This window comes from Sinocyclocheilus anshuiensis, unplaced genomic scaffold (genome assembly GCF_001515605.1).
Source record: "Sinocyclocheilus anshuiensis isolate Anshui unplaced genomic scaffold, SAMN03320099.WGS_v1.1 scaffold481, whole genome shotgun sequence".
NCBI classification, from domain to species: Eukaryota; Metazoa; Chordata; class Actinopteri; order Cypriniformes; family Cyprinidae; genus Sinocyclocheilus; species Sinocyclocheilus anshuiensis.
Genome location: NW_015539907.1, coordinates 2849465 through 2861515, shown reverse-complemented (window position 1 = coordinate 2861515; position 12051 = coordinate 2849465). Strand labels below are relative to the sequence as shown.

At 36.8% G+C, this 12051-nt stretch overlaps 3 protein-coding genes across 5 annotated transcripts in view; 1 reads left to right on the top strand and 2 right to left on the bottom strand.

The window, feature by feature from the left end:
- Positions 1-2203, bottom strand: part of LOC107686314 (kelch repeat and BTB domain-containing protein 4-like) — a 5488-nt gene extending 3285 nt beyond the window's left edge. Inside the window, exons 1-3 of the mRNA XM_016483275.1 lie at positions 1165-2203; positions 932-1073; positions 713-819 (exon numbers count right to left, since the gene is read on the bottom strand). Of these exons, the coding sequence (XP_016338761.1) occupies positions 713-819; positions 932-1073; positions 1165-1626 (711 nt within the window). The 5' untranslated portion in view covers positions 1627-2203. The remainder of the gene's footprint in view (positions 1-712; positions 820-931; positions 1074-1164) is intronic.
- A 450-nt stretch (positions 2204-2653) lies between these two features.
- On the top strand, positions 2654-5088 carry LOC107686361 (protein FAM180A). Its single transcript, XM_016483327.1, has 3 exons — positions 2654-2829; positions 3236-3315; positions 4549-5088. Exons 1-3 carry the CDS (start codon positions 2754-2756, stop codon positions 4873-4875), a joined length of 483 nt encoding a protein of 160 aa, XP_016338813.1. The 5' UTR covers positions 2654-2753; the 3' UTR covers positions 4876-5088.
- Positions 5089-5305: 217 nt separating this feature from the next.
- ddb2 (damage-specific DNA binding protein 2) lies at positions 5306-11605 on the bottom strand. Of its 3 annotated transcripts, none has more exons than XM_016483269.1 (11): positions 11459-11604; positions 11195-11356; positions 10922-11043; positions 9991-10182; positions 9210-9355; positions 7822-7921; positions 7559-7736; positions 7310-7455; positions 7006-7161; positions 5812-5857; positions 5308-5720 (listed from the first exon to the last, which is right to left on the bottom strand). In XM_016483269.1, exons 1-11 carry the CDS (start codon positions 11547-11549, stop codon positions 5470-5472), a joined length of 1590 nt encoding a protein of 529 aa, XP_016338755.1. In that variant the 5' UTR covers positions 11550-11604; the 3' UTR covers positions 5308-5469. The 3 variants fall into 3 exon arrangements, with proteins under 3 accessions (XP_016338757.1, XP_016338755.1, XP_016338756.1); XM_016483270.1 differs by having other exon boundaries at positions 5309-5720; positions 11451-11603; XM_016483271.1 differs by lacking the exon at positions 7006-7161 and having other exon boundaries at positions 5306-5720; positions 11459-11605.
- Between the last annotated feature and the right edge of the window lie 446 nt (positions 11606-12051).

The following is a 12051-nucleotide window of genomic DNA, read 5'->3' as shown; positions in this document are numbered from 1 at the left end:
GTCTTATGGGTTTGGAACGACATGAGGGTGAGTAACTAATGACAGAATTTTCATTTTTGGGTGAACGACCCCTTTAATTACAGGCCTGACTGGGCCAGTGAAGAAAAAAAAAATGTCAATAAATAAAACATTTGTAAATAAATAACTAAAACTGTTGAGCCTAGAATATGTTTTCATTTAAAGAATACAGAATATCAATGCAGCATTAAAGGTAAATTATTGCTTAAAATACTGTTTAATATCCATTTAATCCATCACTAACCTTTAGGCTATCTAGAAGCATATCAGAATACTCCTCTCGTTCGACTTTGTTGTGATTTATCCAAGATTTAATAGCTGCAGTTGGATTTTGTGAGCTTGGCACACCATCTGAAAAAGCAAATGCTAATTACAAACATAAGTTAACACGATCTCTGACTCTTTCTGATTAAAAGCTCTCATCTGAAGTGAAACCAATATGCTGTTAATGCCATTTATTCACCTTTAAAATGACAGAATTTTCATTTTTGGGTGAACGACCCCTTTAATTACAGGCCTGACTGGGCCAGTGAAGAAAAAAAAAATGTCAATAAATAAAACATTTGTAAATAAATAACTAAAACTGTTGAGCCTAGAATATGTTTTCATTTAAAGAATACAGAATATCAATGCAGCATTAAAGGTAAATTATTGCTTAAAATACTGTTTAATATCCATTTAATCCATCACTAACCTTTAGGCTATCTAGAAGCATATCAGAATACTCCTCTCGTTCGACTTTGTTGTGATTTATCCAAGATTTAATAGCTGCAGTTGGATTTTGTGAGCTTGGCACACCATCTGAAAAAGCAAATGCTAATTACAAACATAAGTTAACGCGATCTCTGACTCTTTCTGATTAAAAGCTCTCATCTGAAGTGAAACCAATTTGCTGTTAATGCCATTTATTCACCTTTAATGATATCTATGAGAAGGCACAATGGCAAGTTCAGGAACTCCTCTGTCTGGTGCAGCTGAACCAGGTGAATCTTCGCACAGTGCTTGGCAGCCGTATACAACTCCTGGTCACTGTGTCTATCTGCCAACCACATCACCTGAAATAAAAAATGAACAACAGTTTTCTACTGATTCAGCTGACATTTATCAATACTTTTTTTGTGTGTATATTACAAAAAGTAGTTTCACCTGGAGGCAGTTCTTGACGTCCACAGTTCGTGACAGGAAGCGAGAGCACTCCTCAAACAGGGCAGTGAGCTGATACATATCAGCCATCTCATAAGTGTCCTGCAGGTCTTCAACCCTTAGTTTGATCGTCCCATGGTAGATGTAGTCCACCAGCGACTGGAAGACTGGTGCACTGACATCCTTCAGCTCAATATTACGATCATAAGTTTCTCTAAGGTTAGAGGTGAACATTGACCTGAAGAAGCAGCTTTGTGCAGAAAGCACCAGGCGGTGAAGCTGGAACTCTTTGCTGTCCACGGTGATGGTGACATCTGCAAACAAACCATCCTCCAGACACAAGTCCATGATGCTCTTCACAACACGGCTGGAATGGGAGCGATCTGTGAAGGTGTAGCCCTGGAAGTAGTTTTCATCCCCTGATGGACCTCCAACACTGTAGCCCCCGTCTTCACTGGACTCCATGGCGCCTATAAAATCTAAAGCAGCTTCACCCGAATACTAGATGAATGACTTACTGGATCAGCTGTCCCTCAGATGGATTAATTCATGTAGTTTTAATTGTTGACTGGGAGGCTGGGATTTGCCTTAGGATATAACACTCAGTAGGCTCTAAAATTGCTTTCAGATTGATTTAAAGCCATATGTAGAATTCTTTATGAATAAAAAACTGCTGCTTGCTATCTACACAAAAAGTATTCCAAATAGTTTAATAAGATATTTATAGATGGTTTTGCATTTATACGGTTCCATCAGAACTGATCGACTTGGTATTCGAATAAGCACAGTTCGCTCAGTCAAATTATGGCCATCTATGGTAAACTGGCCAGCTATGTAGCTAATGCTAACTTAAGCCATTTAGATTAAGGTCTGTTTCAGTTTCACCATCCTAATGAGCCCACAATCGAGAAAACAGTGTGCCAGATGTAAAACTGTAGACAGCACACGCGCGTTATCATTTATAAATGTTAGCATGTGTTAAATCTTTGCCATACCAGAAGACTGCTTGTGAGCTTCAGGAAGTAAACAGCACATTCTTCGTATTGACGTCACCGCGTGTTTACGCGACTCTCTGCTGCGCCCGTGTGTTGGAGGTCTGTCATTGCATTGCATATCGAAAAAATATATACATTTTTAAACGTATTTTCAAGTAACGTAGCTTTTCATTCATCTCTATTACACAATATAATCTTACAATTATTTACAATAAAAAAATAAATAGATATAAGTGACGTCACCGCGTGTTTACGCAACTCTCTGCTGCGCCCGTGTGTTGGAGGTCTGTCATTGCATTGCATATCGAAAAAATATATACATTTTTAAACGTATTTTCAAGTAACGTAGCTTTTCATTAATCTCTATTACACAATATAATCTTACAATTATTTACAATAAAAAAAGAAATAGATATAAGTCACCATCTCTAGTAGTCGCATTTTTTCTCTCCCAGTTTGGCGCAAATTGTGTTTTTCCGCAGGTGAAAAAATGCGACGCACTAAAGACTGTCTAACTCGGGAATCCCGTTTTTGTGGGGCTAAAACGGATGACGACTGAAAGCTGCGTGAATCAAGTGCAGTTTTATTTTTGTTGCAATGTTGTTGACTCAGATTAAAGTGGTATGTGTTGTCCTGTGCCTCATTGGCTTCAGGGAGCCCTGGAATACCTCAGGTAAAGACTTTCAACTTAAAGAGACATGTGCAGTTCTTCTGTTTAAATACTTAAATCTTTGTTGTTACACACCTTTATGTAGATTAATCATATGTGCAGGCTTGTTTTCCTTGTGTGATCATAGTAGTACTTGATTTTATTAGCTATTCCAGTGCTGTTGGACTGTGGCACTGGCACTTCTGTGGCATGTTGGACATGATTTCTGCCAACCGTGACGTCAGAGTAGCATATTTTCCCCCTTTATTTTCTGCAAGCACTATTTGATGCTTAAAACTTTGGTTTTGTTTTACTCATACTCAGTTTATCATGGCATTGCTCACATAGCTCTGAATAGCTCAGACTTGTTTGTCTTACAGCTCAAGTTGAATGCTTTTCATGTAACTCATGAGTCTGTGCTATCATGCAGATGTTACAGCGGTTCTGCACGGAGGACTCGCACATCAAGGCGTTATCAGATCTGTAAATGATGCTAACCTGATGTTTGAGGTAAGAAGGTATAGCTGTAATACATTCCACAAAGCAATAAAAGCCACACTTCATTTTACCATATGTGAGCCTGGACCACAAAACCACAGTTTTTTTTTGTTTTGTTTTTTAATTGAGATTTATACATCATCTGAAAGCTGAATAAATAAGCGTTTGTTAGGATAGGACAATATTTGACCGGGATACAACTATTTGAAAATCTGGAATCTGAGGGTGGAAAAAAAAAAAAAATCAAAATATTGAGAAAATCTCCTTTAAAGTTGTCCAGATAAAGTTATTAGCAATGCATATTACTAATAAAAAATTAAGTTTTGATATATTTACGGTAGGAAATTTACAAAATATCTTCATGTAACATGATCTTAACTTAATATTCTAATGATTTTTGGCATAAAAGAAAAATAATAAATAATTTTGACCCATACAATGTATTTTTGGCTATTGCTACAAATATACTGTGCTACTTATGACTGGTTGTGTGGTCCAGGGTCACATATATTGATGTACAGTAATTAAATTCATTATTGTAGTGAACGCATTCATTTATTTCAAAGATCAGTTAAAAACTATAGTTAATACTATAGCAGTGTGTCACTGGAATGATAAAATTTCTCTTAAATACACTTTGAGGTGATTTTTTATGACCATTTTTAATATAAAGCTTAATAGCCTTTATTGTACATAAAATGTTAAGCAGAAATTCATTCTACATTTCATTTAAAATATTTTAAACATTTCTAATTGCTCCATAAGTATTATGCATGCAGTTTTTATAACTATGTATTGAGAGACTACATGGAATATTTAATCGTTTCTCACACTCCTGGACTGTTTAAGCAAAATGCAAAATAAATACTATGATTATAATCTTATGATCTAACTAAACTACAAATATAGACAACTGCTGAAGAAACAACTCTATGGAGTCCCAAAAGGGCACATAGTGATGGAAAACATGAGATAGAAGGAATGTATTTTTAATAATAATCATGTAATTATATTTTCTGAATTTGCAAGCAAAACGTTTGTTCCCCAAGAAACTTTGCATTTGCTAACAAGAATGTTGTTTTCCAAGAAACTCAATAAATTTTTACATTTCAGTGCTATAAAGCACATTTAAACAATATTTTTGCAAGCAAACATAAGCAACATTTCCCCCATCACCACATCACTTAATGGGCTCCAGAGTCCATACCTTACAGATCAGCTCACAATTTTTTTTTTAAATCCTAGTTCTTATGGAGAGGACTGGAGATTGATGCCGACAATAATGTTGTCATGCGGGATCAAGAAATTGCATCGATGCAACAAGGGCGAGCTTTCTTATCTCTTATAAACGACAGTATCCCAAAGACTGTCTCTGCAATGGAGAAGTTACTGGCTATGCTGGAAGAGCAAGACAACTCTTTCACTCAGACCCGTTTTGAGACCCTCCTCCTCGGGACAATCTATTCAGCCTACCAGGCACAAAACCAGAGGCTAGAGTCGGAGCAGCAGGCCTGGATGGATATTCTTGGTCGTTTTGCAAATGTTACTTTCGTTCAGCTACGCAAGTCTTAACTAACAATATACATACCAGTGATTCACAAGTTCACACGTACAGAAAATCAGATAAAGAGTGTGCATATTTGGCGTGCTGTCCGAGGGGAGGGCTCTGAGCTCGGAATTTGGCCTGAACCCAGAGTACTCACCCATATCCTAGACTGGGATAGGAAAAGTCGAGTGAGGAGTTGGGGTGGTGAAGGGATGCTGGAAACTGTTGAGGGACAGTGGTGAGTCGGCTGTGTGTATATATATATATATATATATATATATATGGGGCCTCCTCTCGTGCTGATTGGGTAGATTAGATTATCTGAACATGTTCCTCCCAAACTTTGTTAAATAAACATCATTTAAAGTAACATCCTGATTATTTGTACCTGGTTTATATGACTCAAAGAATATGAACCTCTTATTACACTAATAAAGACACATGACGAAGTTTTTAATGTAAAAAAGTACAAAAGTTTATTTTGAACAGAATATACATATTTTAGGCCCTATAAAAGGTAACAAAACAAGTCTGTATTTTAATTTTTGTTGTTCCAGGATTTATATATTGACATGAGCCTGAGCCTGAGTATCTAGTTTTAAAGTTCAGTGTATTCTCTCTCACTTTTTCTTTGCTTTTGATGTCTTGCAATCTGTCTTGCTCTTGGTTTTGGACTTGGTCTCTGTTGATGATGACAGCTTTTTCTTGAGCTTGGCATCATCAGCAGCCGCTCTTCTATCTCTATTTGTGCGCTGCTGAGTGCTACGCTGGGATCTGGAGGTTCCAGGTCTGCCTCCACTGTCCTCCACTGTTTGTTTCCCATTAACACTGTTCTGTGTGTCCTCTCGGTTCCAGATCAAAATGTTATAGCCTGTAATTAAAGTGTACAACTTTTCAAATTAATTATACCTACTATCGCTGCTCATGACTACTATGATTATAAACAGTAAATTATATTTTACCCATTCCAGAAGCCAGCACATCTCCAGCTGGACTAAACTTGTTGAGCTGAAATAAAATAAACATGTAATATTATAGTGGTGCCTGCAATCAGATATCAAGTCCATCTACGATTATATACAGACTACCGTTCAAAACATTTTTAAAAGAAGTCTCTTATGGTCGCCAAATTTTTAATAATTTTATTAAAAATACATTAAAAAAAACAGCAATATTGTGAAATATTTTTACAATTTCACTAACTTTTTAATATATTTTAAAAGGTCATGTGTCACATGATCCTTCTGAAAACAAGCTGATTTGGAGCTCAAACATTTTATCAGCTGTGCCTTAATATTTTTGTGGAAATCATTATCATTTTTCTTTATTATTTGATAAACAGAAAATTCAAAAGAACAGCATTTATTTTACATAGAAATCTTTTCTAATATTCTAAGGATGCTTTCACACTAGCACTTTTGGTGCGCATCCACAAACCGTACCCGAGTCCGCTTAAAAGGGGTGGTCTGAGGTACGGTTCATGTGAACTCCGGTACGGTTTGCTGCTGATGAGAACGCAATCGTACCAAATCACGGAAGTGAACCGCTATTAATGACGTATTATTTGATAAAAAAATGTGTGTTTGTGTTTCACTCACTTTCCTGACGAGCATGACTGATGCGCTCCATGCAGAGAGCTGTATATCTTATTTCTGTTCGCCTTCAGAGTTCTTTAGAGCATTTGCATTACATTCGTAAGACAGACGTAAGTGCCGTTATGTACTGAAGCTTTTGGAAACAAATCCAATTGTTCAAAAACATAAATATATAAAAATGAAGAGAGCAACTATGCATTTTGCTGCCTTCTCCTGCGCTGTCGTTACTAAGCAATGGGGTAAACAGCTGCTGGCTTGATGACGCGAACCACGGTTCAGACCAAATAAAATAATTTGAACACAGTCCAGTGGGGGCAGAGGGGAGGGGGAAGCAATCGAACTCGGGTTCGGACCAGGCAAGCAAACCAAGTGTGAACGCACCCTAAATGTCTTCACTCTCATTTTTGATCAATTTACTGCAGCCTCACTGAATCAAAATATTAATTTCTTTAAAAAAAATCTTACTGACTCCAAACTTTTGACTGGTAGTGTATACATTTTTAGGAATTCTAATTAACATTTTAATTTTTTTTCATATTTAAAAGCAAAAAACATTCTTACAGATATGATACCAGCAGCATTGGGGTCTCTCAGCTGATGCACAAGCCCACCACTGTTGGCATCATAAATGTCAATAGTTCTCTTGTCATTGATTAATACTTGATCATCTGGGTAACGGCCAGCCACGATGAGGTCATACATGGGATGCCAGGTTGCCTGATGGAAGAAATTTTGCAAAACTAAACTCTAGGACATCAATAGTCCTGCATCTCTGAGATGCCTGTAAACTTGATTACAACATAAACAACATGGGGAAAAAAGCCAAGCAAGTGAAACTTGCAGTTTAGGCTAAAGGAACTCTTACCTTGATGGGTGTTAAGTGCTGGAACTGTCGATGAGGATGAACAATTATTTGATGAGGTTTAGACCAGTCATATGAACAATATACCCTGATCTGGTTCCTCTGGTCTGTAGTCAGGAGCTTGGTGCTGTCTGTTGGATTAAAGTACGCTGAAAGAAAAAACATTAATTTTACAATTTGCACTGTACAGTTGAGAGACTTTTATTACTTCTTCCCCTCCTCAATTTAATAATCATATATATAGTCTCTTACCAGAATTGACTGGTTTTTCATGAGGCAATTCAGTGATATAACTGCTTTTGTCTTTAATATTTCTGAGGTCCCACAACTTGACTGTAGCATCAACAGAGGATGTAGCCATCAGCCAATCACAACGAGGGTTGAATTCTGCATGGGTCACTTTGGCTTTGTGCAGCTTCTCTTTGAAAATCTAAATGTTTTTGAAAATACGAATATCAGACAGCTTTATTCTTGATTTTGGCAATGAGAATTGATTTAGATATTCCCTCACTTACCTCATGTCCATCAAGGCCAAACAGAAGTAGTCGTCCAGTATTGTCTCCAGTCACAAGCATCTGACGACTAACAGACACGTCCACACAGCAGTACCAGTAACTGGGAGAGTGACATTTGTGGCATTAAAACTATATATACAAACATCTTAACATAATATCCAATTTATACCTAATAATGGCAGTGAAAGGGCTTTAAAAAGTGAAAGACTGTGATCACATCTTTTCAAAGAAGCAGAAACTTACTGAAAGACAAATGTGGCAAACAATCTCAGACAAATCAACAATCAATCTATACTACATGCTGAAAGGCAATTGTTCTTACAGAACAGCAATACGGAATACTGAACATAACCATGAAATATATAAACACCACCAAAAAAGTATATTCGATTTCCCGACACTGGAGAGCAATTCACAAAAGAGTTCAAACAAGCACTGTCCTCAACCAAAGATCTTGGTGGTCATGGCCACAATCTGGGGTTCGAGACAATATCTGACTTTGGAGGCCCTCAAAACTCTGCACGCTGACTGTGCCATCACCAGAAGCAACAAAGATTTCGGACACATCTGTGGGGCAGAACTTCATCCCCCCTATAAAATCACCAGCTTCCTGACTACAGCTCCCTGGGCACAACAGACAAACACAAGCTTGTTAGATCTACACATAGCTGTCAAACCAAGTACTGTCATGAGAAGGGAGGACTCAATGGTCAGGGAGGACTGTGGGTTCAACATGACTACAAATTAATACAGCAACTAAACCGACCCAACAACATGAAGGAGATGAAGACAAACAATGTTCTTCAACACAGCCATAAACACCAGCATTCACAATTACATACCACAAATAGTGAAGGACAACAATACTGACAAAATGGATTTATCTCAGATAACCTAAAATCTAATAGCTTAGCAACAGAACATTAAGTTTCATTAAAAGCAACATAATCAATGACATGAGCATACTGTCACACATAGCATAACTAACTGCAAAAAACAATCAAATGATTTCATCCTCTGATCTATCACAGGGTTTATCCAACTTCATACCAATCAAAATATATGCAAATACATTCAATGCCCACTTTATCTATGACATGGAACTGAATTTTATAACTTTGTTAACACTGAAACTGTTAAACTTCAAACACAGGCAAGTTCTTCCATATTTAAGAGCCAACGGAATCAAACACTGATAACTGATGTTGAACTCTCACACTTATTATACTGTAATTCAGCTGAATGAACAGAAGTGCCCAACAACAGGACAGAAGTATCGGGTCAACTTCAACTTCAATTTAAAAGTATTTTAAATCTCGGTGTGGTCAATGTTTCTTTGAGAGCAAATGGGAGAACTACCATAACTGCTAATAAGGGAACTCGCTTACTCCCATGAATCTGTTTTGGCAAAGACTTGTACAACCGATCCACTGAAATCCCGAAGGGTGGTAGCACCCCAAATAGATGAGATGAACAGCTGATTGGTATTGAATTGGTTAAACTTCATGCCTGTTATTGCATCTCCAGGACCCATCTGGAAGAACAGGAGAAAATCTCAGCAGTTGCTAAAATAGCATCTTTGATCTATTGTAATCTGAGCAAATGCTAAAATGTACTTTTACACTCAGAAAAAAGGTACAAAGATGTCACAGTGACAGTACATCTTTGTACCTTACTTACCCCTAAATAGTACATATTAGTACCCAAAGTGAACATATTTGTACCGTTTGAAAGGTCCCCAGTGACAGTTTTGTACTTTTTTCTGTGAGTGTACAGTACTACATTTAATGGTATATAGACTATTTATTAGCTATTTATGCATTTATATAGATTTTTTTATTTCAAGTGAGTTAACCATTTATATCAGTAAACTACCCTGCAGAGGAACACAGTATAAATTTCACAATAATTTGATTTTACGGAAACCCCAAAAGTATTTGGACACTTAAAATGTATGTCATTGCATAATTAGATACATTTCAAACCATGATGCATCTGCGAACAAATGATTCTAAACATTTTCTCAGAAGTAACTTCACTTTCCTGAGTCATGTTTACAATTTCTAGAAAGTGAAAGGGTCCAGATTTCTAGAAACTACAAAGTGTTCAAATATTTTTTATCTTCATTTTGAACATTATATTCTTCACTTCAATCTGGCTTTATCTCACCCCCTGTATGAAGGTTCTCTTATTCAGCATATCATAATCCCACAGGATGATGTCTCCACCCTTGGAGCCCACTGCAACAGTGGTGGGATGGGTGGGATGCCATTCCAGACAAGTGACCCTCCGATCGAAGGGGCTGGCTGTGCGGTGAAGTTTGTAGGCTCTAAGTGAGCGTATAAAAGGCTCTTGCAGACACTATAAAGCAATGGGGAGTGTTACATAATACTGTAATATTTGTAGAAAACTTACACCAGTTTTCTATAAAGTTCACAAGTACATTATATACAGTGGTGGCCAAAATTACTAGAACACTAGTATTTTCACCAGCTAAAAATGGTAATTTCTATCTTTTGCTGTAGTGTGTCAGTAGGAAATATCAGTTTACGTTTCCAAACATTCATTTTGCCATTAATTGTAATAATCCAGTGAGATTTTTGTTTGCACAAGGAGTTTGACAACAGCCAGTGCTCCACACAGAGATCTGATCTCATTATCATCAGTCAGTCTGTCTGGAATGACATGAAGAAACAGAACAAACTGAGACAGACTAAATCCAGAAGAAGTGTGGCAACATATCCAAGATGCTTCAAGAAACCTACCAAAGCTACAGTACTGTTAAAAGTTTTAGACACTTGTGTAAAAATGCTGTAAAATGAGGAGGCTGTCAAAAAGAATGTCATAAATAGATTTTCTTTATCAATTAACTTTATGAACTAAATTAAATTAACATTTGCTGTGACCATCCTTTGCGTTCAAAGCAGCTTTTGCCCTAGGTGCACTTGCGCATAGTTTTTCAGGTAGCTTTGCAGATAGGTCTCTTGAAGTGTCTTGGAGACGTTGCCACAGTTCTTCTGGATTTAGTCTGTCTCAGTTCATTCTGTTTCTTCATGTCATTCCAGACAGACGGGAATGTGCATTATGTGCTTGTCATCACCTGGCGCAGCTGAGCATGGATGCTCTGTCCCAAGGAGCTTTTGTAAATGTAGTGAAGGATACTTGTTTGTCCCACTCTTTTCTGAGCTCCAATCCATTTGACACTTGCTTGTATGTAGGTTTCTGTTACATTACACAAATACAGTTTAGCTCATTAGACAATTTTGATTAATGACCGGTTAGTCCTGTAAACAAGTTGTTTTTCATCCATAAATTAAACTCTGCATATTTAAACACAATTGTGCAATTATTAATTATTCGCAGCTTTGCTTACCAGTTTTTTTCGCTGCCTTGCCTTCTTTTTTGGCTTTCAGCTTCTTGGAGAGTGTTTCAGTTTGTTCTTCATTCGGTCTTTTCTTTGAATTGACTTTCTTCGTCTGCTTCGATGCAGAGGAATCTGTCTGAGCCCTTCCTCGCGCCATTAAAAGTCTACTTTCTCTTTGAAAGAGGTCGACAAAGACATTGCATGTCAGATATATCACTGTTGCAAATTGTAGATACAGTCCGATCGACTAGAATCATGCACTTACTTTCTTACCTGCAGATGTAAAACGATCTACATTACATTCACCATCAGATCGGGAAATCGGGTCACAGATCAACATCGCTACACGTGCACAGACACGCATTTAGGCTACATTCAGTGACGTAAGAAACCTAATGTTTTGTAACGTTACGCGCAATACAGAATGTATCCACTAGAGATGCCACTAAATGCTGGCAAGTATCCACATACTTTGAGCAAATCGTGTACACGTTTTTTATTTAAAATAAATTATGACTGTGATTTAGTTCATTTCTGATTTAAATATTTTAATTTTTTAAAGATATGAAAATATACTGCAGTAGAAATATGTATACATTCCTGGCACCTTCGCTGTTTAGTGTACAAAAATATTGCCTGAAAACTCAATTGCAATTGCTTACTTTCATAAATGTTAATTGCAGCCTCAGTTCATACTAATAATACGAGCATAATATAATACTATGTAATTATAATTGAGATATAATATTTAGAATTGAATTTAATTGAATACAATATATTGCATTCATTTTTAGACGAGTTTGGGGGCATGAAAATATTAAAACAAACAAACAAACAAACAAAATCTTTAGATATAATAGTTTACA

Bases quoted from the DNA above. Each gene is read 5' to 3' on its own strand.
- LOC107686361 (XM_016483327.1), top strand. From the start codon at position 2,754: ATGTTGTTGACTCAGATTAAAGTGGTATGTGTTGTCCTGTGCCTCATT. The intron at 2,830-3,235 runs GTAAAGACTTTC...GCTATCATGCAG, and splicing joins GGAGCCCTGGAATACCTCAG to ATGTTACAGCGGTTCTGCAC. The intron at 3,316-4,548 runs GTAAGAAGGTAT...TTTAAATCCTAG, and splicing joins ATGCTAACCTGATGTTTGAG to TTCTTATGGAGAGGACTGGA.
- ddb2 (XM_016483269.1), bottom strand. From the start codon at position 11,549: ATGCGTGTCTGTGCACGTGTAGCGATGTTGATCTGTGACCCGATTTCC. The intron at 9,356-9,990 runs GTGAGATAAAGC...CTGTTCTTCCAG, and splicing joins AGAGAACCTTCATACAGGGG to ATGGGTCCTGGAGATGCAAT. The intron at 5,721-5,811 runs GTAAAATATAAT...CTTTAATTACAG, and splicing joins TGTGCTGGCTTCTGGAATGG to GCTATAACATTTTGATCTGG.